The sequence below is a fragment of the Acipenser ruthenus genome, chromosome 8 (assembly GCF_902713425.1).
Source record: "Acipenser ruthenus chromosome 8, fAciRut3.2 maternal haplotype, whole genome shotgun sequence".
NCBI lineage: Eukaryota > Metazoa > Chordata > Actinopteri > Acipenseriformes > Acipenseridae > Acipenser > Acipenser ruthenus.
The window spans coordinates 63,457,459-63,481,760 of NC_081196.1; the positions used below are offsets into that span (position 1 = coordinate 63,457,459).

General features: G+C 44.5%; 1 protein-coding gene across 5 annotated transcripts in view; it reads left to right on the top strand.

The window, feature by feature from the left end:
* The window catches only part of LOC117405886 (E3 ubiquitin-protein ligase HERC2), a 71,407-nt gene that overhangs the window by 28,225 nt on the left and 18,880 nt on the right, over positions 1 to 24,302 (top strand). For 4 of the 5 annotated variants that reach the window (XR_009329431.1, XM_059029469.1, XM_059029472.1 and 1 more), the window contains exons 32-68: positions 568 to 741; positions 1,264 to 1,400; positions 2,659 to 2,810; positions 3,594 to 3,785; positions 4,134 to 4,318; positions 4,608 to 4,800; positions 4,978 to 5,160; positions 6,080 to 6,264; positions 7,535 to 7,682; positions 8,580 to 8,776; positions 8,888 to 9,118; positions 9,405 to 9,543; positions 9,798 to 9,941; positions 10,248 to 10,384; positions 10,917 to 11,184; positions 11,650 to 11,792; positions 12,212 to 12,310; positions 12,698 to 12,866; positions 12,970 to 13,095; positions 13,534 to 13,642; positions 14,296 to 14,435; positions 15,048 to 15,238; positions 16,060 to 16,165; positions 16,387 to 16,478; positions 16,719 to 16,894; positions 17,414 to 17,525; positions 17,767 to 17,848; positions 17,976 to 18,119; positions 18,599 to 18,689; positions 18,945 to 19,122; positions 19,247 to 19,328; positions 19,411 to 19,582; positions 19,708 to 19,852; positions 20,232 to 20,460; positions 21,284 to 21,455; positions 22,692 to 22,878; positions 23,650 to 23,793. Coding sequence is in view for 4 of the 5 variants with exons in the window: in XM_059029469.1 (XP_058885452.1) it covers positions 568 to 741; positions 1,264 to 1,400; positions 2,659 to 2,810; positions 3,594 to 3,785; positions 4,134 to 4,318; positions 4,608 to 4,800; positions 4,978 to 5,160; positions 6,080 to 6,264; positions 7,535 to 7,682; positions 8,580 to 8,776; positions 8,888 to 9,118; positions 9,405 to 9,543; positions 9,798 to 9,941; positions 10,248 to 10,384; positions 10,917 to 11,184; positions 11,650 to 11,792; positions 12,212 to 12,310; positions 12,698 to 12,866; positions 12,970 to 13,095; positions 13,534 to 13,642; positions 14,296 to 14,435; positions 15,048 to 15,238; positions 16,060 to 16,165; positions 16,387 to 16,478; positions 16,719 to 16,894; positions 17,414 to 17,525; positions 17,767 to 17,848; positions 17,976 to 18,119; positions 18,599 to 18,689; positions 18,945 to 19,122; positions 19,247 to 19,328; positions 19,411 to 19,582; positions 19,708 to 19,852; positions 20,232 to 20,460; positions 21,284 to 21,455; positions 22,692 to 22,878; positions 23,650 to 23,793 (5,754 nt within the window). In the remaining variant the exon portion in view is untranslated. The remainder of the gene's footprint in view (positions 1 to 567; positions 742 to 1,263; positions 1,401 to 2,658; positions 2,811 to 3,593; positions 3,786 to 4,133; positions 4,319 to 4,607; positions 4,801 to 4,977; positions 5,161 to 6,079; positions 6,265 to 7,534; positions 7,683 to 8,579; positions 8,777 to 8,887; positions 9,119 to 9,404; positions 9,544 to 9,797; positions 9,942 to 10,247; positions 10,385 to 10,916; positions 11,185 to 11,649; positions 11,793 to 12,211; positions 12,311 to 12,697; positions 12,867 to 12,969; positions 13,096 to 13,533; positions 13,643 to 14,295; positions 14,436 to 15,047; positions 15,239 to 16,059; positions 16,166 to 16,386; positions 16,479 to 16,718; positions 16,895 to 17,413; positions 17,526 to 17,766; positions 17,849 to 17,975; positions 18,120 to 18,598; positions 18,690 to 18,944; positions 19,123 to 19,246; positions 19,329 to 19,410; positions 19,583 to 19,707; positions 19,853 to 20,231; positions 20,461 to 21,283; positions 21,456 to 22,691; positions 22,879 to 23,649; positions 23,794 to 24,302) is intronic. The other variant, XM_059029471.1, reaches the window with a different exon arrangement.

The window sequence follows — 24,302 nt, forward strand, 5'->3', positions numbered from 1 at the left end:
TTCAACCAATTAAACCTCCATCTAGATCCTAAAGCAGTTAATGATCTCCTGTTACCTGTTAAACCTGGAGTGGAATGGCCCTCCAGGACCGGGATTGGACAACCCTGGTTTACACAGTATGTAGACCAGTGATACTCATCTCTGGCCTTCGAGATTTATTCCAGTCCTGGTCTTTATTCCAACCAGGTCCCAAATTAGTAAATTGCCTCTCAACAGCTTCAATTACCTACATTAGAACCAGCTTGGAGTAAAAACCTGGACTGGATTGGATCTCAAGGGCCGGAGTTGAGTACCACTGATGTAGACTTTGATAGCCCCAGTTGAACTCCTTCCAGTAAATGTAGACGGTTTTGGGTGCCAGCCCATGAGATTCAGTACTACTGTTAAATGAGGGATGGGAAACGAAGAGCCAAGCACCACTATACGTCTGACAATAATGTTGTAATCTAGAGGTAGTGCAGTTGCAGTGTCTTCATATGAGGTTCCTGTTGTACTATGGCACTGTACTCCTAAATAACTCTATCTCTATAGATGGATAGGTAGATAATGTATGTATTTATTTTCCAGGACAAGTGGCACCCTTTACTGAGCACAGTGTCCAGTGTGCACAGGTACAGGTGGCTGAAGCACAGCGTTCAGGGCGCGCTCCCTCAGTCTGCACTCATGGCTACGATTGTTGAATTTGCTCTGAAAGAGGAGCCGTTGGATGTAGAGAAAATGAGGAAATGTCTTCTGAAACAGGTGAGGACCAATCTATTTTATTCACTGCTTTTTTATCTTAAATTCCCTCAAGCAGAGTAAAACCTTTGCACGTCACTATGTACAGCATGATACCGACTCCAGTGTTCAGTGAGCAGAGTGCCAGGGTGTTACGTGGCTTTTCGTATTGAATGATGCGCACGCCGCAAGCGTTTCCTAACGGTAGCGAGTCGAGCTCTGAGCTGCCTCGCTGGATATTCAAAAAAATCTTTTAGTGACTATTGTATTAGAAAAGAAACATGGACTATTTTATAATTTCACAAACCTGACTCACGGCTCAAGATGCTAAACAGTGTCAGTACTGTACGTACAGTAGTAGCAAATTACATTTTTACAAAATAATTAATAACATTGCAGTATCTTGTCTGCCGTTCTATGAGTGCTAACCTCTGTTATGGGGTGGCAGTAGAGAGCGCTGTGCTTGTTGAACACACCCCAGCTCTCCTTGTCAGGCCCGTGTAAGCGGGAGCCACAACCAAACCGCATGTCTTTATCTTTCTGCAGCTGGAGCGCGCTGAAGTGCGGCTGGAGGGGATTGACACCATGCTGAAACTCTCCTCGAAAAGCTTTCTACTCCCGTCCGTGCAGTACGCCATGTTTTGTGGTTGGCAGAGGCTCACTCCTGAAGGGATCAATCTAGGGTAACGTTTATTTATTTATTGATTGATTGATTGATTTTAATATTAGCCCTTGTAAAATAAATATATTATAAATCTGAGGATGTAAGAGAAGTGTCAAGTCAGTTTTTTACAAGAGTCTTGAACTGGATGCGAGCAGTGATCGGGAGCCAGTGGAGCGAGCGGAGTAGTGGAGTAGCGTGGGCGAAGCGAGGCAGAGAGAACACCAGGTGGGCAGCAGAGTTCTGGATGAGCTGGAGCGGACGGGTGGCGGACGCAGGGAGGCCAGCCAGGAGGGAGTTGCAGTAGTCTAGGCGGGAGAGTACCAGGGCCTGGACCAGGAGCTGGGTAGCATAGTTGGTGAGGAAGGGTCGGATTCTTCGGATGTTGCTCAGGAAGAATCGGCAAGTGCGTGCCAGAGTGGAGATGTGCTTGGAATAAGAGAGGCAGGGGTCCAGGGTGACTCCAAGGTTCTTAGCTGAGGAAGAGGGAGAGAGTGTGGTAGATTCCAGAGGAACAGAGATAGAAAGATCAGAGGAGGGGGAGGAGGAGGGAAAGAAAAGGAGGTCAGATTTAGAGAGGTTGAGTTTGAGGTGATGCAAGTGCATCCAGGAGGAAATAGCAGACAGACAGGTAGAGATACGGGAGGAGATGGTGGAGTCAGAGGTGGGGAAGGAGAGGAAAATCTGAGCATCATCAGCATAGAAATGGTATGAGAAACCATAGGATGCGATGAGGGGGCCCAGGGAGCGGGTGTAGAGAGAGAACAGGAGAGGACCCAAGACTGACCCTTGGGGGACTCCAGTTAAGAGAGGGTGAGGTGTGGAGGTTGCTCCACGCCAGATTACCTGGTAAGTGCGGTTGGAGAGGTAGGAGAACCAGGCCAGAGCAGTGCCAGAGATCCCCAGGTCAGCAAGAGATGATAGTAGAATTTTGGCTCCCGTTTGTTAAACAGACTTCAAATGTAAGCACTCCTCTACAGGTAGAGTATCCTGCATTTCTCACAGTGTTTTGTTTATTAACCTCGTTACTTCAGTACGGTTGTGATTTACCATTTTTTCTGATACTGTAACAAAAGCATATGTTGAGTAAATTTAAAGGCAAACTGAGACCAACTATTGTTTTAATGTCAGTTTGAACATCATTGTATCTGAAAGCGAATCTTCTAACAAGCTGCTGTAGTGCTTGCGTCTGCTTCCAAACCTCATTTCAGCCATGGGAACTCTGTCAGGTGTGTTTTTTTTTTTTTGTAAGTACAATTTGTGCCCATGTGTTTTTCCAGGGAGCCCCTGTCTGACTGCCTGAAGGATGTGGCTCTCATCCCCCCTTTTAACCGGATGCTGCTGGAAGTTACTTTCGGCAAGCTGTACGCGTGGGCGATCCAGAACGTGCGCAGCATCCTGCTGGCTGCCAGCACCAGGTTTAAAGAACTGGGTAAGAATGAAGCAGAGCCACAGTGAATAGCTCTTACCACAGGGGGTCTGTGTTTCACTTCCAGCTTAGTAAAGTACAGCAGACACTCTTCGGTTTCAGGTTAGTCAAAGGAATATTAGACCAAGAAATGCTGTTGCTGTAATTTGCCCTAAAACAGCTAAATGAGTTTCCTTACACTCGTTCTGAATCACAACAATGGGGTGCTGCCCAAACCCCCCGGATTTACAAGTGATGTGGAGAGCCACAATGTGGAGACACCTGGACACGCCTGTTACTTTCTTATATACCTGCCTGCAGTGGGTGTACTGTAGGTCATGGAGACTTTCATTACAGCCGTGGCAGGGGGGGTTCTCTGTCGCTGACATGCATCTTCTTTTACATAAGACAATAAATAACATAATCAAGTTTAGATGAGTTGCATTCGTATTGTCCATTTCCCTAGCTAGTTATGTATTGAATCACAGGTAAACCTGATGTATAATATGTTTTATATATCGATATCTGTCGTAGTCACATCTGTCTGTTAATATAGAGCTTATACAAATTCATAATTTAGTACATACGTTATCCCATTGTTAGAAATAACCAATTACAATTACTATATCCTTTTATTTATTTTTTATTTACTGTACACTCTCCACAATTAAAAGTTGTTGTTTTTTTCTATTTTCAGGCTGACGGGTTATCAGTAAAATCATTGTGTTTCTATACAGTACCTTTCCAAAGGCAATTTTTGGAAACACTAATAATGAGCCCCTTTTTCTGTCCCTGTCTCTGTTGCAGGTGTACAGCCTGTTCCTTTGCAAACCATAACCAATGAAAACCCTGCAGGACCAAGCCTTGGCACCATTCCCCAAGCTCGCTTTTTACTGGTCATGTTGAACATGCTGTCGCTTAAACACGGAGCCAACAGCCTCAGCCTTCTCCTGAACTCGGGCATGCTGGCCCTGACGCAGACCATACTGCGGCTAATAGGTAATACCTTGCAGCCCTGTCATACACTACTGCAGGACTGCATTGAAAGTCATGTTGGGTAAACTAGACTTCTAATTCATGAAGGGTCCAGCAAATCCATTTCAGCAACAATGTGGTGTATAAACAGAGGCACATCCAAATGACCTCTGCCCTTTGACCTGTATATTAATCCTGCTGGTGATATTAATGGTATGTTAAACCACTGGACCTCCATGGTGCCCGTCCCTTCATTAAGGGACAGTGCTACAAAACTTTTTTTCTAAACTGCTGTGTTAAATGCATTGGGGCTGTTGCTTATGGTGATTCTGTGAGCCCTTGTGTAATTTGGAACGTGTGTTGGTCGGACAGGTCCCAGCTGTGACAGCACTGAAGATGACAGTGGTTGTGTTCACGGGACCTCTGCCACTGTGCTGGAGGAGTCGAGGAAGGAAGCAGCCCCCACTCCACTGCCGGCCTCTGGGCCCGAGCTCTCTGCCATGATGAAAATCGGGACGAGGGTCACCAGGGGGGTCGACTGGAAGTGGGGAGATCAGGTGAGAGCACAGCCAACAATAGGAACTGGAATTCGTTATTTGCTTGATATTAAATCAGGGTGATTTATATAATGCCACTTTGATGGATTCTGTGACTATTGCCATGAGATATGAAAGCCACATAGTATTACTGCATCACCAGGATAATATTGCCAGACTTGGCAGAATGCTAAATTGTCACTGGTACACAACACTTCTTGGTAGCTGGCGTAAATGGCCACCTGTCTTAAATCCATACTTGCTGTTCTGAAGTGTTCTTATGAAACGTACTTTTATATGTCCCTTAAAGGACGGCCCACCCCCAGGACTGGGGCGTGTGATTGGAGAGCTGGGGGAAGATGGCTGGATCCGGGTGCAGTGGGACACAGGCAGCACCAACTCCTACAGGATGGGGAAGGAAGGGAAGTATGATCTGAAACTCTCCGAGCCCCCACCTGCTGCCCAGTCCACCGCGGAGGACTCTGACACGGAGGACGACGCCGGTGAGGATCCTTTCCTGACAGGTCTTTGGAAAGGAGGGCTCTCCAGCGCTCATTTATCTTATGAATGCTGAGAACGCTGTTTCCCAGGCAGTTCCCTTTGATGCTGTTTGTAAAACACTGTGATTGAGTCTGCTGATGGTTTTCTGATGATGCTGTCTTTCTCTTGCTGGTGCTCAGAAGGGGAGTCTGTTGAAAGAAGCATCCATCCTACAGCTATGATGCAGACCAGCACTGTGAACCTTCTGAAGACACTGGCGCTGTCTGCAGGAATCCATGCAGAGGTCATGCAGACCGAAGCCAACAAGACACTATGTGGCCTCCTCCGTGTGCTGGTGGAGAGTGGAGCAACAGACAAAACAAGTAAATACATCTTATTTCTGTGTTTATTGGTACAGGTGTAGAATATCAGTTATCTGAACTATTGTATCAGTCTTGATGTTTAGATCTGTCGTCCCCCCCCATAGAGCTCTCAGGCATGCCTTCTCCCTAAGTGAAGCTGGTACACCAGAGTGCTGCACTGGTATTCCTCATATTTCATCTGAGCTATTTATTACATCCACTAGGGGCAGAATGTTGCTGGGGGACACTTTAATGGTTACACATTGCTGCGCATCTGTACTTGGAGAGAAGACATGTTTGGGTACTTTTTAAACCTGTCATGTTTTAAAAGGTTACCTAGATGTGGAGTCTATAATAGAACAAGCTATACAAGGTGAATTCAAACAAGAAGAATATATTAGTTTAGATTCGTGTGATTTTGAAAACAAGAAGAACCCTGAACTCCTTTGCTGCGATATGCTTTTCTCCTATAAGGGTTAAAAAGGTAATTGATTTATCTGCATGGGGCTCTTCATACAGTTAATTGGTGTCTTTCTCTTCTTTTCAGTACAGTTCAGTTCAAACCAGAGAGCTGTGTCTTCCTGTAACCCCAGAACATGCTGCCTTCCTTAGGGTTGAACACACAAAGTAAATTGCTAAGCAGCTGTAGGGTTAGTTTGAGTTTGAGCTTGATCACCTTGCATCCAGTTCTGTAATACAGCCAGTAGGTACACTCCCAGTGCCCACACAGTGTAGTTTACGATTAGGAAGAGGCTTATTGTTGTATAACTGAAGCATGTAAACCAACCAAGCATGTGTGACTGTGTAGAGCTTTGGATTGGTTCACATTTGTGTGGAAGGTTGGCTCTCGGTAAATGGGTATTGTTTACACACCTGGCAGTGGCTGGAAGTCCTGCTTCTGTGACTTCTAATGGGTTTTCTGTTGCTGCTTCCTTTTAAGCGTGCGCCTCCAGTAAGCAGGTCTCCAGGGAGCAGCACAGAAGCTGGTGCACTTTGGGCTTTGTCCGCAGCATCGCGCTGATGCCTCAGATGTGCATCGCACTCAGCACCTCCCAGTGGATCAGCCTGCTCATCAAGATTGTGGAAGGCCATCAGTCTTTCACTGCTGTGACACTGCAGAGACAGGTAGGGATGCAGGATCAGTCTTTCACTGCTGTGACACTGCAGAGACAGGTAGGGATGCAGGATCAGTCTTTCACTGCTGTGACACTGCAGAGACAGGTAGGGATGCATGATCAGTCTCATTGCTGTGACACTGCAGAGACAGGTAGGGATGCAGGATCAGTCTTTCACTGCTGTGACACTGCAGAGACAGGTAGGGATGCAGGATCAGTCTTTCACTGCTGTGACACTGCAGAGACAGGTAGGGATGCATGATCAGTCTTTCACTGCTGTGACACTGCAGAGACAGGTAGGGATGCATGATCAGTCTTTCACTGCTGTGACACTGCAGAGACAGGTAGGGATGCAGGATCAGTCTTTCACTGCTGTGACACTGCAGAGACAGGTAGGGATGCAGGATCAGTCTTTCACTGCTGTGACACTGCAGAGACAGGTAGGGATGCCTGATCAGTCTTTCACTGCTGTGACACTGCAGAGACAGGTAGGGATGCAGGATCAGTCTCATTGCTGTGACACTGCAGAGACAGGTAGGGATGCATTAGTCTTTCACTGCTGTGACACTGCAGAGACAGGTAGGGATGCATGATCAGTCTCATTGCTGTGACACTGCAGAGACAGGTAGGGATGCAGGATCAGTCTTTCACTGCTGTGACACTGCAGAGACAGGTAGGGATGCAGGATCAGTCTCATTGCTGTGACACTGCAGAGACAGGTAGGGATGCATTAGTCTTTCACTGCTGTGACACTGCAGACAGGTAGGGATGCATGATTGAGACTATAGTGACAGCAAGCGTTAATTATAGGAATATACAGGGAGCAGAACTAGGGGTGGAACGATGAGTTAAGAGACTTTCTTTATGTAATAGAGGTGTGTAGCGTTTGTATTGCGATACAAGACCGAATGCCCAACATACCTCATTTAGTTAAGAGTGGATCTTGAATGAAAAATAAGTGTGTTTTATAGTTGGTAGGAATACATACTCTCCGGCAGTAGAATTCTCTGACTGACAAAGCATTACATCAGTAAGTCTCAGTACAGATGGTGTCTTAATTTTTTTGGTATTGGGGGTGTTTTATCAGGTTTTATCGGTTAAAACCGAAAATCAGTAGCCCTAATTATAATGCTATAATATAAATCACCATTTAATCTCCAAAAGATGTCGTTTTCAGTTGTATATGGTTTATGCAGACAGTGAATACTTAAAAAAATAAAAATAAAGATTTACCACTGTAATAAAGTTTTTTCTTTATTAATTTTTTCTTTCCTTTGCAGATCCTAGCGCTGCGTTTACTGCAAGCAGTCCTACCCTCCTGGGACAAAGCAGAGCGGTCGCGAGACATGAAATTCCTAGTTGAAAAGCTGTTTGGCTTTCTTGGCAGCCTGCTCAGCACCTGCTCCTCAGACCTGCCTCTCTTGAGAGGTAAGAGCAGGGCGGGTCTCTGTTTCTTCCCTCCAATGATTAGAACACAAGAGAGGTGTCAGGTTAAACACACCGCATGTAATACACAGGGGTTTGCTGCGAAGGGGGGTATTTCAGGTATAGGTCTGTGTTACACTTTTTAAATGTGTTCATGTATCTTGTGTTGAACACAGTTTCTTATTGGATGGTGTAACAAAGGTTGTATCTTCAAAGCTGTGTGCTCAGATTTCAATACACTTTACCAAGGTATTATTATTTTTTTTTTTTTTACTTTTATTAGTATTTCAAAGGCAAAACAGATTCATAATTATCCATCAATTAGAAGTGCTTGACAATAAAACAATTAAAATGCAATTGTGTGCACCCACTACGATTTAATAATAATAATAATAATTGAGTATTCTAATAGTATAGATTGAAGAAGAGAGAACAGCATCACTGAGAATGCAGAGGAGAATGATTCCCTTTTTGGCAGACGGATAAACGTGAGATTAAGTGCAGGGAGGCAGGAGAGCTGGAGCAGGCTCAGGTTCGACGGGGGAGCTGTAGTACATTGAAGCATGTTCAATCCTGGAGTGCAAATCCTGTTTTTTACTCTAATTCAAGGCGTAGCATGACACCCCGAACCCGGAAGATATTTAAGTTGCAATGAAGTGGCAAAGGCCAGGGAGTCTGACTGCAGCTTGGGTACACTGATATCTTTGCGCACGACATCATAGAGTCCAGTAATTGAGGGAAGGGTCAATGGGTGTTTGGACAATCCTGAGAGGAGGCGTAACTTTACACATGCATGTGTTTTGATATTCCGTTTGTCTCTTGTCACTGTGGATATGGATCACATGGTGGTTTCATTCTCTGTCTGTGACTGATGTATCTCCTTATTGTTTGTTCTTGCAGAAGGCTCCCAGAGAAGAAGGAAATCCCGGCCTCAGGCGTCGCTGACTGCCACTCACAGCAGCACTCTAGCAGAGGAGATTGTGGCTGTGCTGAGGAGCCTGCACTCCCTCAGCCAGTGGAACGGACTCATCAACGAGTACATCAACTCCCAGCTGGACTGCATCAGCGACGTCATGGCAGGGAGGCAGACAAGGGGGGTGGGTGCCTTCGGCTGCATATTCCAATGAACACATTCACTGATTCATAGGGTTAACGTGGCGATTGCTTCCGAATGTCCTATAAAGAAGAGGGTTTCTTTTTATCCGCAGACCGCTCTGGAAGACTATTTCCCAGACTCGCAAAGCCCTGACGTGGGCAGCCTGATGGCGGTGCTGGCAGTGATTGGCGGGATAGACGGCCGCTTGCGCCTGGGGGGTCAGGTGATTCATGAGGAGTTCGGAGAGGGGACAGTGACCCGCATCACCCCCAAGGGAAGAATCACTGTCCAGTTCCACGAAATGCGAACCTGCAGAGTCTGCCCGTTGAGTCAGCTCAAACCGGTGTGTTTTTTGCTTTAAGACCTTCATTTTTAAAGAGGTATTTTCTTATTATTTATTAGAATACTGTGTTACAACAGGTGGTTTACATGTTTCCTAATAATGTTAAGACTTATTCATAACATTAATAACTGCCAAAGTCTGTGGTTTTAATTCTAAGCTAAGCTGCTTGTTTTATATATCTAAATCATTACTTTTTTTTTTTTTTTTTTTTTTTAATTTAAGAAACGTTTCAATAAAATCTGAACGTTTTGCACACAAGCAATCATTTCCATGCTTTTTCTTTCAGCTCCCGGTGGTTGCGTTCAGTGTGAATAACCTGCCTTTCAGTGAGCCAATGCTGGCCATCTGGGCTCAGCTCGTCAACCTGGCAGGAAGTAAAGTGGAAAAGCAGCGAATGATGAAACCCCTGAGTCGAGGCCTCGCAGGTACGACTGAAGACATGATTACAATCACTGTTCAGAGCTTGCTGGGGATGCAGGGTTACTGCATGTTTAGGAGGCGTCATTATGACTGAAGACATGATTACAATCACTGTTCAGAGCTTGCTGGGGATGCAGGGTAAATGTGATTTCAAAATGAATGTGCTTTTGACGCAGGGGTATAGTGAATTATAAAGTAAGATTAAAGATGAAAGATATTTCAAATGAATTTCCTTTATTACTCTCCTCTCCCCGTTAAGATCAAGTTGACTTGCACTTGCTCAGATGTCAGCAGCTGAGATTGTACATCCTGAAGGCGGCCCGAGCTTTACTTTCCCATCAGGATAAACTGAGGCAGATCCTCTCCCAGCCTGCTGTGCTGGAACCAGTACCAGCTCCCAGTGGTAAGCCTGCTGTGCAGATACTGTATGTACTGCTGTGTATTGTATGCATTCGTCAACCATCGGTAACAAAAAACACTTTAAACAGCGTTACTGTGCATTTCATTTCAATTGGCATTTGTTCTTTTTATATATACCAGGATATACTTCACCCTTTCTCCTTTGAAAAGTGATGTTTCAGACCTAGCAAATGCTGAAATTGTTAGTCTCTTCAGTCATTCATTAAACGCCCTGCCTTGTTGTGTGGGCTGCATACCACTGCTTGAGTGTAGAGTGTCCTTATCCCAGGGGTTCTCACGTTGTTTGCAGATGAAGTGGTGTCCTCCCCTGATGCAGGCCTGTCTCCAGAGGACCCCCTGCCTCCACTGATCCTGCTCCAGCAGCTGCTGTCTGCAGCCACACAGCCTTCCCCAGTCAAAGCCGTATTTGACAGACCGGAGCTTGAGGTGAGGTGCTCGGAGTACCATTGGAAACACACATTTTAGTCATTTGAGTAACACCTTACTTCTGTCATCTTGGTTTGTTCCCCAATAGCTGTAATTGCATCCTGGCAATGCCTGTTTTTCACAGTGTTTTGCAATGTTGTTTATATAGTTACATATGTATGCCTTGTGGTTTGTAGTTAGACACAATACTCTACTTTACCGTATTGTTTAAATGTAAACATTTATTATCCCCTGGATATGTCACAAGTTATTGACAGGATTAGAAGCTGGGCATGTATGGAAGCTGTCCATCCTTATGACTGAGTGGTTTAGAAACCATTGATTTGATTAAAAAAACCAAAAACAACAATAAAAAAACCAGTGATAAACAGTTCTGAATGCTGAGCAAAAGAGCTGAAAACAAAACCAGAATGCCAATTCCAAATGAAACAGGGCACCCTCAGGCTTTCACATTGTGTCCCTCTTGTACCAGCGTCGGTGCTGAACTCCCTGCGTCCCGCGTGTTCATACACTGTGTTTGCTTTGTCCTCAGGCTGCAGCCCTTGCTGTATGTCAGTACCTGGCGGTGGAGTCCACACACCCCTCGTCTCCGCTCTTTGATGACAGCAGTTCCAGTGAAGCCACCACCCCAGTTACAGTGCAGCACGTCCGGCCCCCCAAGCAGAGAAAGCACAAGGTGTCTCCAGCCCCACCCCTGCCCCTCGTGGGCCAGCTGATGGAAATGGGATTCCAGAGGAAGAACATTGAGTTTGCCCTGAAGTCCCTGTCAGGAACCTCCGGAAGTGCGTCCGGACTACCAGGTAAGACACTTGACTCTGTTTTGATATTAAACCTGTGTCCGCAGTCACTTGAACTACAGGCATTGGCATTGAGCTTCATTGTGGTAGCGGATCATGTGTGGCTGCTCTCTCTTCAATGGCTGTGTGTTGCAGGTGGGCTGGATGCTCTCTCTTCAATGGCTGTGTGTTGCAGGTGGGCTGGATGCTGTAGTGTGGTAGTGGATCATGTGTGGCTGCTGTCTCTTCAATAGGTGTGTGTTGCAGGTGGGCTGGATGCTGTAGTGTGGTAGTGGATAATGTGTGGATGCTCTCTCTTCAATGGGTGTGTGTTGCAGGTGGGCTGGATGCTGCAGTGTGGTGGCGGGTCATGTGTGGCTGCTTTCTCTTCAAAGGCTGTGTGTTGCAGGTGAGCTGGATGCTCTCTCTTCAATGGCTGTGTGTTGCAGGTCGGCTGGATGCTCTCTCTTCAATGGCTGTGTGTTGCAGGTGTGGAGGCTCTGGTGGGCTGGATGCTGGATCACCCCGATGTGCAGATCACTGAGCTCTCCGACGCGGACACTGTGTCTGACGAATACTCCGATGAGGAGATCATAGAAGAGCTGGAAGAGCCAGAGGCTGCCTTTGCTGTGGTTGGTATTCTGCTCTCGCAGTGACCGCTAACTAGAGCTGTGTTTCCACTGTGGTAGCTGCATGCTGCCTGCCTCCTTCGCGAGCATGACTTTGCAATACGCAGCTTGCATAGCGACTTGGTTCTGTGTGGTGAGGCATTATTATGACAACCTAGTCTGCAAGAGCACTGTTAAGGCTTTGACCTCTGTATTTGAGAAGTCAGAATAATGACATGTTTGATTTGCTTGTCAGGATATGTGTTTTTAGTCATTTAAATAAGCCTTGTTTTTTAAAATAAATAATACATTGAATCACTTAAATAAATAAGTTGGGTCATAGAGGCGGCGTATTTTTTGTATTGTTGAATCCACCATCAAGGGTCCTTGTTTACCATTGCAACACAATGACAGTGCTTGTTTTTCACTGTGTTGATTTGTAGCCATCTGGTGCTGTTGTCACAGAGAGCCAGACCTACAAGAAACGATCAGATTTTCAGAGCAACGATGACTATGCAGTGTACGTGCGAGAGAGCATTCAGGTAAGAAGGGCTTCAAGTCTAAAACCATACCATACACTTACCTTACTAATAATACTCGGCTGTCTCCGGTAGACTTGCCTTTTAGTGTTCGCTGGCATATTCAACCATGTCTGTCTGTTGTGCAGCGTTAGACATTGCATCACGTTTTTTCTTTGATATCCACACTTAAACGTGTGTTTTATATGATAATGATAAGCAGGGAAGGAAATAAATCTGCTGTTGCATAGCAGTTTCACACATTCCAGGTTTTACTAGGAGCTTTATCAGCCCCCAGTGTATAGGTAACAAGCTCAGATGAGTCTTCCATCCCTGATGTGACTGATTGTATGTACTGTATTCCATCACAGCTATCCGGTACTTGACTGGCTGCACCCTTTATTTCTCCAGGTGGGCATGATGGTGAGATGTTGCAGAACGTATGAAGAAGTTTACGAAGGGGATGTGGGGAAGGTCATCAAGCTGGACCGAGATGGGCTCCATGACCTGAACGTACAGTGTGACTGGCAGCAGAAAGGAGGCACATACTGGGTGCGCTACATCCACGCTGAACTCTTAGGTACGCTGGGCTTTCCTTTCCGATCACCCGCCCCGCAGTGTTTCAAAGATTTCTAGCTGCAGTGTGATGGACGTTCTTGCATGTTGGTTTCTTATGCCCTTAGGTTTCCCACCACAGAGTTCTCCTTCCCACGTAAAGATTGGCGATAAGGTTCGAGTCAAAGCTTCAGTTACGACACCAAAGTATAAATGGGGCTCCGTAACCCACAGGAGTGTAGGAGTTATCAAAGGTATTTTCTTAAATTGTGCATTGAAATGAGGGTTGATGTATTTATTTCATTTTGGTTCTTTACAGGGTAAGTTATTCGCTTTGCTTTTGAAGTTCTGTTTTCTCAATATTATGTTTCTCAAGGGAATGCATGTTTGAAAACAAAACTTGTACTGTAGGTGGCTGGCTGGTGGCATGGCTGTAGTGTTGTTCTGTAGCTATTGATGTATTATATCTATTACCCCTTTTGAGATACTGAAGTCTCTGCAGATGTCAGGCTGCTCTGTGGTCTGGGTTCACACGCAGAGATTAAAATGTCTTAATGATTCAAGCCAGAAACTGTACTTCCCATTGTAGCAAATGTGTCCATAGCTGACAGGAGTCACTTTTTTGAAACTGGGCTAGTGAAAAAATAAAATAAATAATACGGTGCCTCTTCTTCTGTTTGTCTCCTGTGCAGCTTTCAGTGCCAATGGAAAAGATGTGATTGTAGATTTCCCTCAGCAGTCTCACTGGACTGGCTTGCTATCTGAGATGGAGCTGGTGCCCAGCATTCATCCTGGAGTCAGGTTAGTGTCTTTTTGGAAATTGTGATTTTAAAATACTCTGAGATTGCAATCATCTTGGCTCAATCAAAAATGATGAAATATATCAAAGAAACAAAGCTAAGGGAAACACAACTGGATTTATGCACAACACGTGACACTAATGATCACTGGGCTCTGCTCTGTTCAAAACATTCCATACAGATTTTGAACTAGAGCAGTGCTTGTTTCATTTACTGCACTCTGCAATGTAACTGCACTGTCCTCTTGGTACAGCAGTACCTGTTTCATTGACTGCACTCTGCAATGTAACTGCATTGTCCTCTTGGTACAGCAGTACCTGTTTCATTGACTGCACTCTGCAATGTAACTGCATTGTCCTCTCGGTACAGCAGTGCCTGTTTCATTGACTGCACTCTGCAATGTAACTGCATTGTCCACTTGGTACAGCAGTACCTGTTTCATTGACTGCACTCTGCAATGTAACTGCATTGTCCTCTCGGTACAGCAGTGCCTGTTTCATTGACTGCACTCTGCAATGTAACTGCATTGTCCTCTCGGTACAGCAGTACCTGTTTCATTGACTGCACTCTGCAATGTAACTGCATTGTCCTCTCGGTACAGCAGTGCCTGTTTCATTGACTGCACTCTGCAATGTAACTGCATTGTCCTCTCAGGTGTGATGGATGTCAGATGTTCCCCATCAACGGGCCTCGCTTCAAGTGCAGAAACTGTGAGGATTTTGATTTTTGTGAAAACTGTTTCAAAACCCAAAAGCACAACACGAGGCACGCTTTTGGCAGGATAAACGAGCCAGGTAAGTGTGTTTTTTTTTTTTTTTTTACTGAGGTCTCTTAAAAAAAATCTGTATAACTTCTTATTGCACTTTAAAACGACACCTTCTAGCACTTGTTAGTGCTGTTGTAAAGGCACATCATGTGCAATTAAGACCTTCTCACCCAAGGGATTGTGCGATGTGCTGCTTATTTATTCAGCTGTTTCTCATGTCTTTATAGAGCTATCTTTACATTTCTGATCCCTCTATTCTGCCTTGACAGTGTTTTTAACTTGTGAAATGTTTTGGTCTTGGGATAGCGCAGCGAGCTGAGGTAAAAAGTACCTTACATCAGTGTTTACGAGGGGCTGATAGTAAAATGATTTGAAATATGAAATGTTAGAAATGAAGTTGGAGTGTGTACTATATGCCCCACTGATTGGGACATGTGGAGTTTCACATGGTCCGCAGTTTAAATAGCATCTCCTAAATGCAAAAAAAACCCCAGCTCCATTTAGAACTGCTCTCGGACAAACCAGAATTTTTCTGGTGTTCTGTCAAGCAGTGATATAAACCACTGTGTTTGTTTGAACATGGCAGTGATTCGAATAGTGTTGCCTGGGCATGGCTGAAAGCTGCTTCTTTCACTTGCAGGGCAATCCCCTGTGTTTTGTGGGCGGTCTGGCAAGCAGCTGAAACGCCAGCACAGCAGTCAGCGAGGAATGCTGATCGACGAGTGGTCGAGAGCGGTGAAGAATCTCAGTGTGTCTTCCTCTGTGGATCAAGCTTCTCGTCTCATCGACAGCAGTGAGCAGTGCTGGCAGTCGTCTGGATCACAGGGCAAAGTAGGTCGAGGTGGTTCTTCATTCATTTATTTATTTATTTATTTATTTATTTATTTATTTATTTTTAAATTTAGTCGTCGCCAATTTTTTCCCCCGGTTTTTCTCCCCAATTTTGTATGCCCAATTATTATCTGTATCCTCGGCTCACCGCTCACAACCCACATTATTATTGCATTAGGTTTGGTCTTTAGTCCAGTTCTAGGTACATGACCCTTTTAAATGCTTAAAATGCTTTGTATTCTTGAACCCAACCCAGATCCTGCTGGATCCACCCTGTTATCACACAACTTCAATACACCTCCTGGTAAGGGGGGAAACTCGCCCAAATCTGTCACATTCTATAGTGCATCACATTTAAGCATTTTACAGACTATCTTAACCTAATCTGTTAGAAACTGTTTGAAACTAGTCCTTTGTTTGCGGTGTTCTGTTTTCACACTGTCTCTCCACTCCTCCACCCATCTTGATTAGACACCTGCTAACTTTGGCGCTCTGCCCAGACACCAAGATATGAGAGACTGCAAATGTCTTGCTTAGCTAGTTACATGTACTCTAAGCTGTATCAAAATATGAAAATAAAACTTTAACATAAAAGTAAAGAAAATTATAATCAAATACATAATTAATGCTTTATGCAGAATGTCATCTCCTACAGTGGTTGAAAAATCTGCATAGCCCCCAAGTAGAATAATAACATAAGAAGCCATGAGCAGACAGATCTCCAGTGATGGTGCTGCTGATTCTTTCAAGATTAAGAGCACTCCGTCTGAAGCCTGGGTTTGCATTCTTTAAGCACCATGTTGTGTTGCTTCTGTTTTCAGCACTGGATTCGCCTAGAGCTCTTCCCTGACGTTCTAGTTCATAGACTCAAGATGGCTGTGGATCCAGCAGACAGCAGCTACATGCCCTCGCTGGTTGTGGTTTCAGGTAGGGAAGGGATAACAGTTCTATAATGGTTACAAAGTAATCCTTCAGGGGGCGCTCGCCCTGTCGGAAGATGCTGTTTCTTGTTTCTTGTTTCTTGTTTTTCAATGAAAACATCTCTCTGGCTCTCTGGCTCTTTCTCGCTCTCTCTCTCTCTCTCGGTTTTAGTTTAGTATCTGCACATGCTAGTGTTTAAAGTATGGGGTCCTGCTTTGTTGTTCCAGGTGGGAACTCCCTGAACAATCTAATTGAGCTGAAGACAATCAACATTAACCCAACAGACACCACAGTGCCCCTGCTGAATGACTGCACAGAGGTACGGTGCAGGCATAGGCACTGTTACTCTCTTTTGGAATTGATTTTGCTTAATAAAAAATTATTATTATTATTATTATTATTATTATTATTATTATTATTATTATTATTATAAGAATGCATTGATTTCTCTTCATGCTGAAAAAGCATCCACCCTTGGAAACATTTTAGTTAAGTGAAGCGTTTGCATGAAAACACAACTTGACACGTTGAGCTTCCTGATTGCGCCGTGTGGCTTCAGTATCACAGGTACATTGAGGTTGCCATCAAGCAATGCAGGAGCTCTGGGATAGACTGCAAGATCCACAGCCTGGGAATAGTGGGGCGCTTCCGAGCAGAGGACGAAGATCTGGCCACCGTGCCATTCCTGGCCTCCGACAACGAGGAGGAGGACGATGACAAGACCACCACTGGCAGGTACTGATGATAACAGCTGTGAATGAACCTGTACAGCACTGTCATTTCATATATACAGCTAGTAGGGGTCACTGCCAGGTTAACAAGTAAAAAGCAGCTTTTTAAGGACTCTGTGAACTTCTCTTATGTGTGCTAACTACAAATGCTGTTTTGGATATCTTTTGGACATGTGTTCCTATGAAAGCTTGTGAGAGTTATAACTTGTGAACACTTGGTTGGAAGACTGTGTAAAATGTTGTATACATCTTCATAACTGAGGGAGTGAAACAGGCTCAGTTACCCAAGTCCACACATTGACTATTGATAGATTTAGAATCATTCAATGTTAGTTTTGTAACAATGATCGTTTTTAATTTTCCTTTAACTAAAAAACAAAAACATGGTGCAAACTTCAGTTCACGAACTATATTATCTAATGACAAAAGGTTGATCTTTTGGAGTGATAGCTTGTAAGATTAAATGCTTCCAGAACCTCCTGAAACTCGGCTTCTGCTCACAGTCGATTTGTTTCTCTTCCAGTCTTGTAAGGAAGAAATCTGCAGGGCTGGAATGTGCTGCGACAATCCGAACTAAAGTCTTTGTTTGGGGTCTGAATGACAAAGACCAGCTCGGAGGACTCAAGGGTTCCAAGGTACAGTCATTCACGCTGGCGTCTCTCTTGCTTTGTTGGATGTGCTGTATTTGTTCATGCTTTTGTGATGGATCTACACTGATGTAGATGGATGGGTGCTGTTTTCCACTGCGTTCATGCCAATTATTTACACTGAAAGCCTTGCCACATACTGGTGTGAGACGAGCCACACTGTTGTATTGGAGCTGGATCCTCAGCTGAGTTTTCATTAAAAGGGATCTCTTTTTTTTTTTCTCTGTAGATTAAGGTCCCGTCATTTTCAGAAACCCTCTCTGCGTTAAACGTGGTGCAGGTGGCTGGAGGCTCAAAGAGTTTGTTTGCAGGTAAATGTTTTCAAGACTTTTTTTCCCCCATATACATTGGTAACCACTGGCTTACACGAAATGTATGAGTAGAGTCCTGTTGATTTTTAATATTTCTCACCTTGCTGTATTTGCTCTCCACTCCCAGTCACTGCAGAGGGCAAGGTGTATGCCTGTGGTGAAGCGACCAATGGAAGGCTCGGGCTGGGGATCGGCAGTGGAACCATCCCCATCCCCCGACAGATCAGCGCTCTCAGCAACTACATCGTCAAGAAGGTAGCGGTGCACTCAGGTATGAGATTCTGTTCAATTCAAATGACTACCTTTAAATGATAACATGACCGTATTCAAATATAGCAATCTGGGGGAGGGGGGGGGCCTCAATCCTAGCCTTGAAACCTGCCTGCCTGCCTCTTCATGGATATAGATGGAATCTTACAAGTTTATAAAAGTTAAATGAGTTGGTGTTTCCCCACACACTTTTTTATTGGGCTAATTGTGCTGTGTATGTTGCATGCTAGCTAACTACAGCTGTCATACTACTGGTATGAACACAGGTTTTCATTTTCAAATATCGGATGACATGATTGTATGTTCAGTGATACTCATATTTATAAGTAAAGGGTGTGAGTGACATGATTGTATGTTCAGTGATACTCATATTTATAAGTAAAGGGTGTGACTGGGGGGCAAGGGCCCCTCCCTACTCGCTCTGTTACACACCAGCTTTGTTGTACTTCAATGTAATCGGTTCCTTTCTTTTTTTTTTAGGGGGGCGCCATGCAATGGCTCTAACTGTGGATGGGAAGGTCTTTTCTTGGGGTGAAGGGGATGATGGGAAGCTTGGACATTTCAGCAGGATGTAAGAGTTTCTTTGAAACAGCTTTTCTTTGTCACAAGCTCAATACTACATGTGCAGATCTATAGGGCACTGACCTGCTGTGAACCCGGTAGGGCACATCATCCGAGCTAGAACACCCTTAGTGGGCATTGTTTTAATTAAATATGGTTTCTTGGTTTGATAATTTCAACATACTTTTAGCAATGCACACCACTGGAGGACGTTAGGACCAGGGTTGAGTTTATACTGACCACCTGCCCTCTTCCCTTGCTTTAGGAACTGTGACAAACCTCGCCTCGTCGAGGCCTTGAAGACGAAGCGAATCCGGGACATTGCCTGCGGCAGCTCTCACAGCGCTGCCATCACCTCCAGTGGGGAGCTCTACACCTGGGGCCTGGGGGAGTATGGAAGGCTGGGCCACGGGGACAACACAACACAGCTGAAGCCTAAACTGGTAAGTCGCTAAATACTGGAAAAAATCCCAGCGATCGACTGGTTCATGGCAAGGGAAACGCAAGCACCTGCTAGCATTATTTATTTATTGATTTCTTTATTTATCTAATTCTACCTTTTTCTAGGTGAAAGTGGTTCTGGGACATCGAGTTATTCAGGTTGCATGTGGAAGCAGAGACGCTCAGACGCTGGCATTAAGTGATGAAGGTAACAGTGCCATTTTCTTTGTTTGGTTTTAAATGTAGTGATATGTTGTATGCATTGACACAAGTTACTGTTGTTCGTGCAGGACTGGTGTTCTCTTGGGGAGATGGGGACTTTGGCAAGCTTGGCCGAGGTGGGAGTGAAGGGTGCAACATCCCGCAGAACATCGAGAGACTCAACGGACAGGGGGTGTGCCAGATTGAGTGTGGAGCTCAGTTCTCCTTGGCACTCACCAAGACAGGGGTGGTGTGGACATGGTACGCTTCAATAAGAGAAACACCAGGCAAACTAGCTAGACCAGTATGAAAAAAACTCATAGAGTGCCTTTCGTGGCAAGGCCATCTCAAAGTGCTTACATTGTGTTTCGTTTTCATATGTACAGGGGCAAGGGAGACTACTTTCGGCTTGGCCATGGGACTGACGTCCATGTTCGCAAGCCGCAGGTAGTGGAAGGTCTCCGAGGGAAGAAGATTGTCCATGTGGCAGTCGGGGCTCTGCACTGCCTAGCTGTCACAGAGACAGGGCAGGTACATAACCTCCTTTCTATTGAAACACAATGCTTTTCCATTCCAGTAAGAAGGGAGTTCCACACTGATCAGCGACTGAAGCAGGTCATCCTTTTCCAATGGGGTATCACTGAAGAAAGATAACATGAAGACAACATTATGTGTGTTCTCGTAAGACGCATGTACTTAGATTAACTATTGACCTGCACGCACACTGCTATATAATTAAAGCCATAGAATGCAAATCACTCCTGTGGATGCCAGGCACAGCGTAATTGGAAACGTGTGCACGGTGCTCCAGATCAGTATGGCAGAATATGAATGAGTCCATGCTGGCCCTTTGCTAATGCATTAGGAGTGCTGCTTGGGCCTGAGTAAGATGAGTGTCTTCTGTTGGCAGGTCTATGCTTGGGGCGATAATGACCACGGACAGCAGGGGAACGGGACCACCACTGTCAACAGGAAGCCCACGTTGGTGCAGGGGCTGGAGGGGCAGAAGATCACCCGTGTGGCCTGTGGCTCCTCCCACAGCGTGGCCTGGACCACAGTGGATGTAGCCACACCGTCCGTGCATGAGCCGGTCCTCTTCCAGACAGCCAGGGATCCTTTAGGAGCCTCCTATTTGGGTAGTAAGAAGTTTAATCAACGCGCCCGTGCTTGCGTCTTGTCTTCACTCCGCTCATTATCTTGCTGCTCTCTTCTTTTGTTATGGACAGCCTCAGACTGATGTCATGCTATCTCAGGCAGTGCTATGTCTAATCTAGTCTTGAGGACCTTGTAATTTTAACAAGCTGCCAGCTTCAGTTCTTCAGCTGTCCTGCTATTGCAGTAAATCCCCATATCCATGTTTGACTCGGTCTATACGTAGGAACTGTAACTGTAAACACAGGAAGGGAATGCCATCCTTGAGTCTGCTTCTAAAGCAATTCAGTGTGTTGCAAATCATCCAAGGCTGAAGTAATGCTGCTGAAAGTGAGTAAGAAGTCATTGAAAAGGTCCAGCGGTTGTGTGGTAGTTTATGTAGCAGAGGCGCCCAAAGCCATGGCGCAGTTTAGAGAACCGCTTATCCAATTGTATTAAAACTTGGTTTACTTTTCCATACACTGGATGTCCTGGTGGTTATGGTACTGATGGCTTACATGTTGTATGTAGAGCCATGTGGTGGGGGTGAATGGCAGCGACATGCTTGATTATGAAATGTGCCGTCTCTGTTGTATTGACTGACTTATTCAGCATTGGGGTATTTGTTATTAAACACATTAACAATGTATTCAAAACCATTTCCACTAAACTAACAACATAGTTCTTTATTTGTAGAAATATTACAGCATTAGAATTTGCAGTGTTCAGTACGGAATATTGGTTATGTTGATATAATATGTAATATGCTTCTATTTGTTTGTTTATTCTTGTTTCCATATCCTAAAGCTCAGTATTGTGTTTCATCTGTAGGTGTTCAGTCAGATATAGACTCTTCCACAGTCAGCAATAAAATCAGCGGGCAAAACAATTCCAAAGCGAACCGTCCATCTCTGGCTAAGATCCTGCTCTCCCTGGATGGGAACCTCTCCAAACAGCAGGCTCTGTCCCATGTCCTCACTGCTTTACAGATCATGTATGCCAGGTAAGGATGGCAGAAGCTTGCTCTGCAGTTAATTCTCTTCACTGTAACCACACAGGGCCTTATTCTCCTGAGTGGGGATGCAGATCCCTGACAGTGGTGGGATACATTAGAGCAGGGTTACTCTTAAATTGGTGAAATGAACCTGGGGTTTCAATAAAGATATGAAGGATCTGTTTGAACCAGGACTGAGGGAGCTACAGGTCCCACTGCATTAGAGTTGGACATGCATGTAGGAAACCGCTCTGTAGTTGTAATGAAACTCCAGCAGGACATTTCAAAAGTGTATGAGCTTATGAGAATGGGGATGCCTGTCGACCGTGTCACAGTGGCACCGTTACGTGCTAATAAACTGAGTGGAGCGCATCATGATCTGCTACAGCTCACGAAAACATGCGTTTGCCATTTTTTAAGTTGTATAAGTTTTTAAAAAAAAAAAGAAATTCTCCTTCAAGTGTAGTTTTTTTCAGAACAAATTAAGTCAAAGAACAGCTCTGTATTCATGGTTGGAATGTCTACGTGTGATCTGTTTGATGGCTACTCTCGGTTTGCTTTTGATCTGTATTGCTGGTTGTGTACATTTTGAAACATACATAATGATTTTGTGTTGAAGTGCATGTAATTTGATTTGACCACAGAGACCCGTTTTGCATGATACAGAAAACCGAGGGCAGGATTCAAAAAGCATGGAGCTTCTAGTTCCCACTGCAATAACAGACAAGTGCTAAATGGGGTGCCCCCGCTGTCGTCTTGTTTAACTTACACATTTTTAGATGATGGCTTTGCATGGAGTGACTCTTTCTAAACTTAGACTCTCTTGTAGATATTACATCTTTATAGGACTGGTTCCTTTGTTCTAACTTGCTGTATTTGTACATGTGAATGTGTTTATGGACAGATGTCATACACATGACATAATTTGTGAACTATAATCTAAGAACAACAGAAAATTTACAAACGAGAGGAGGCCATTCGGCCCATCCGTGCTCATCTGGGTCTTAAAGTGATTAACATGACGAGGTAGCCCATTCCTTCCCCTCACCACTCTGTTTGAAGAAGTGTCTCCTTCCCTTGTCTCCACTTTATTTCCACTGTGTCCACTCTGGTCCTGGTATTTGTGCAGTGCTTCAAGCACTGGTTCAGATGGACTCCTTCCTCCTCCTTTGTCTAAATAGACTGTGTTGTTTTGTATCGGGAGACCCTCTCTCCAGTTAACCCTCTCATGTTGTGTCTCCACAGGGATGCAGTTGTGGGTGCCCTGATGCCTGCCAGTATGATTGCTCCAGTGGAATGTCCTGCCAGCTCCCCGGTCCCTCCCTCGGAGTCCTCCACAGCATCCAGCCCCTCGGAGGGGGAGGGTCCCCCATTCCTCACAGAGACAGAGGAGAGGCTGAGCCCAAACCCGTGGCAGGACAGGAGGGGGGAGGTAAGAAACAAGCGCCTCGTATTGAAGAAGCTGGAGAAAGCCATTCATTAAATACAACAATAACACATACAGAGTACAGTGGTACCATCCCCTGCAGCAAGAAGGCAAGTGAGACATGACACAGAAGGTACAGATGATGGGCAGAGGTTCTTAGGGTTTTAAGTCTTTTTTTTACACAATTGAACTAATATATATATAGTTGACTCTGTACTGATCGTAAGCTGTACTCTACTACAAATGCCTTGTTTCTCTGCCACTTTAAATTGACCTTATTACAGAGGTCCATTTTTTTTTTTTTAATTTATTGGCAGAACGTGTTGCAAAAAACCCATTTCAATTCAATAACTTCCTCATTTCATATCAATAGGCAAAGTAATGGAGTGCTAGAATTGACAGAATATATTGTTGCTGTCAATCAATTCACTTTAAGGTTTTCACAGATCCAATTCAAATGTAGCGGTAATGCAATTTCTGTGGCATTCTTTTTTTGTGTGTTAAAACCTGCCCTGTAGAGCTTTGCAGTCTGACAGTCTGAAATTTCTGCATTTATTTTTTCTAGTGCAATATATACCTTAATTCTAAAAGGTTAAATGAAATCTTTTAATTTTATTAAAATAAAGTGCATTGAGTTTAACTAGTTATCAGAATAAGGACACCTCTGGAAAGTCTCTATTCAGATAGGAGTATACTTTGATAATGTACAGCATGCCCTAGATAGAGGATGTGTTACACTGTGGCATTCATTTGGACTCGTGTTTGTTGTGTGCTCAGGTTGCTTGTTCAGAAGATGCAGGGACCCCTTCTTCAGCAGTAACTCCTTCTGCTTGTGCTGCGTCTTCACGACCGTTTATTCCAGTAACAGATGACCCCGGCGCTGCTACTATCATAGCTGAGACCATGACAAAAACCAAAGAGGTGAGTGAGAGTGTGCAGCCTTCAGAGTACACAAGCACTGTGATAATATGCACTAGATCATAGCTGAGACCATGACAAAAACCAAAGAGGTGAGTGAGAGTGTGCAGCCTTCAGAGTACACAAGCACTGTGATAATATGCACTAGATCATAGCTGAGACCATGACAAAAACCAAAGAGGTGAGTGAGTGTGTGCAGCCTTCAGAGTACACAAGCACTGTGATAATATGCACTAGATCATAGCTGAGACTATGACAAAAACCAAAGAGGTGAGTGAGTGTGTGCAGCCTTATTATTATTATTATTATTATTTATTTCTTAGCAGACGCCCTTATCCAGGGCGACTTACAATCGCAAGCAAATACAAATACATTCAAGTGTTACAATATAAGTCATACAATAAGAACAAGAAATACAATAATTCTCAAGTGTGACAAACCACAATTCAATAATACAGCAGATAATAGTGAAAGTTACATCAGGATATGATTAAGTAGTGATAGTTACATCA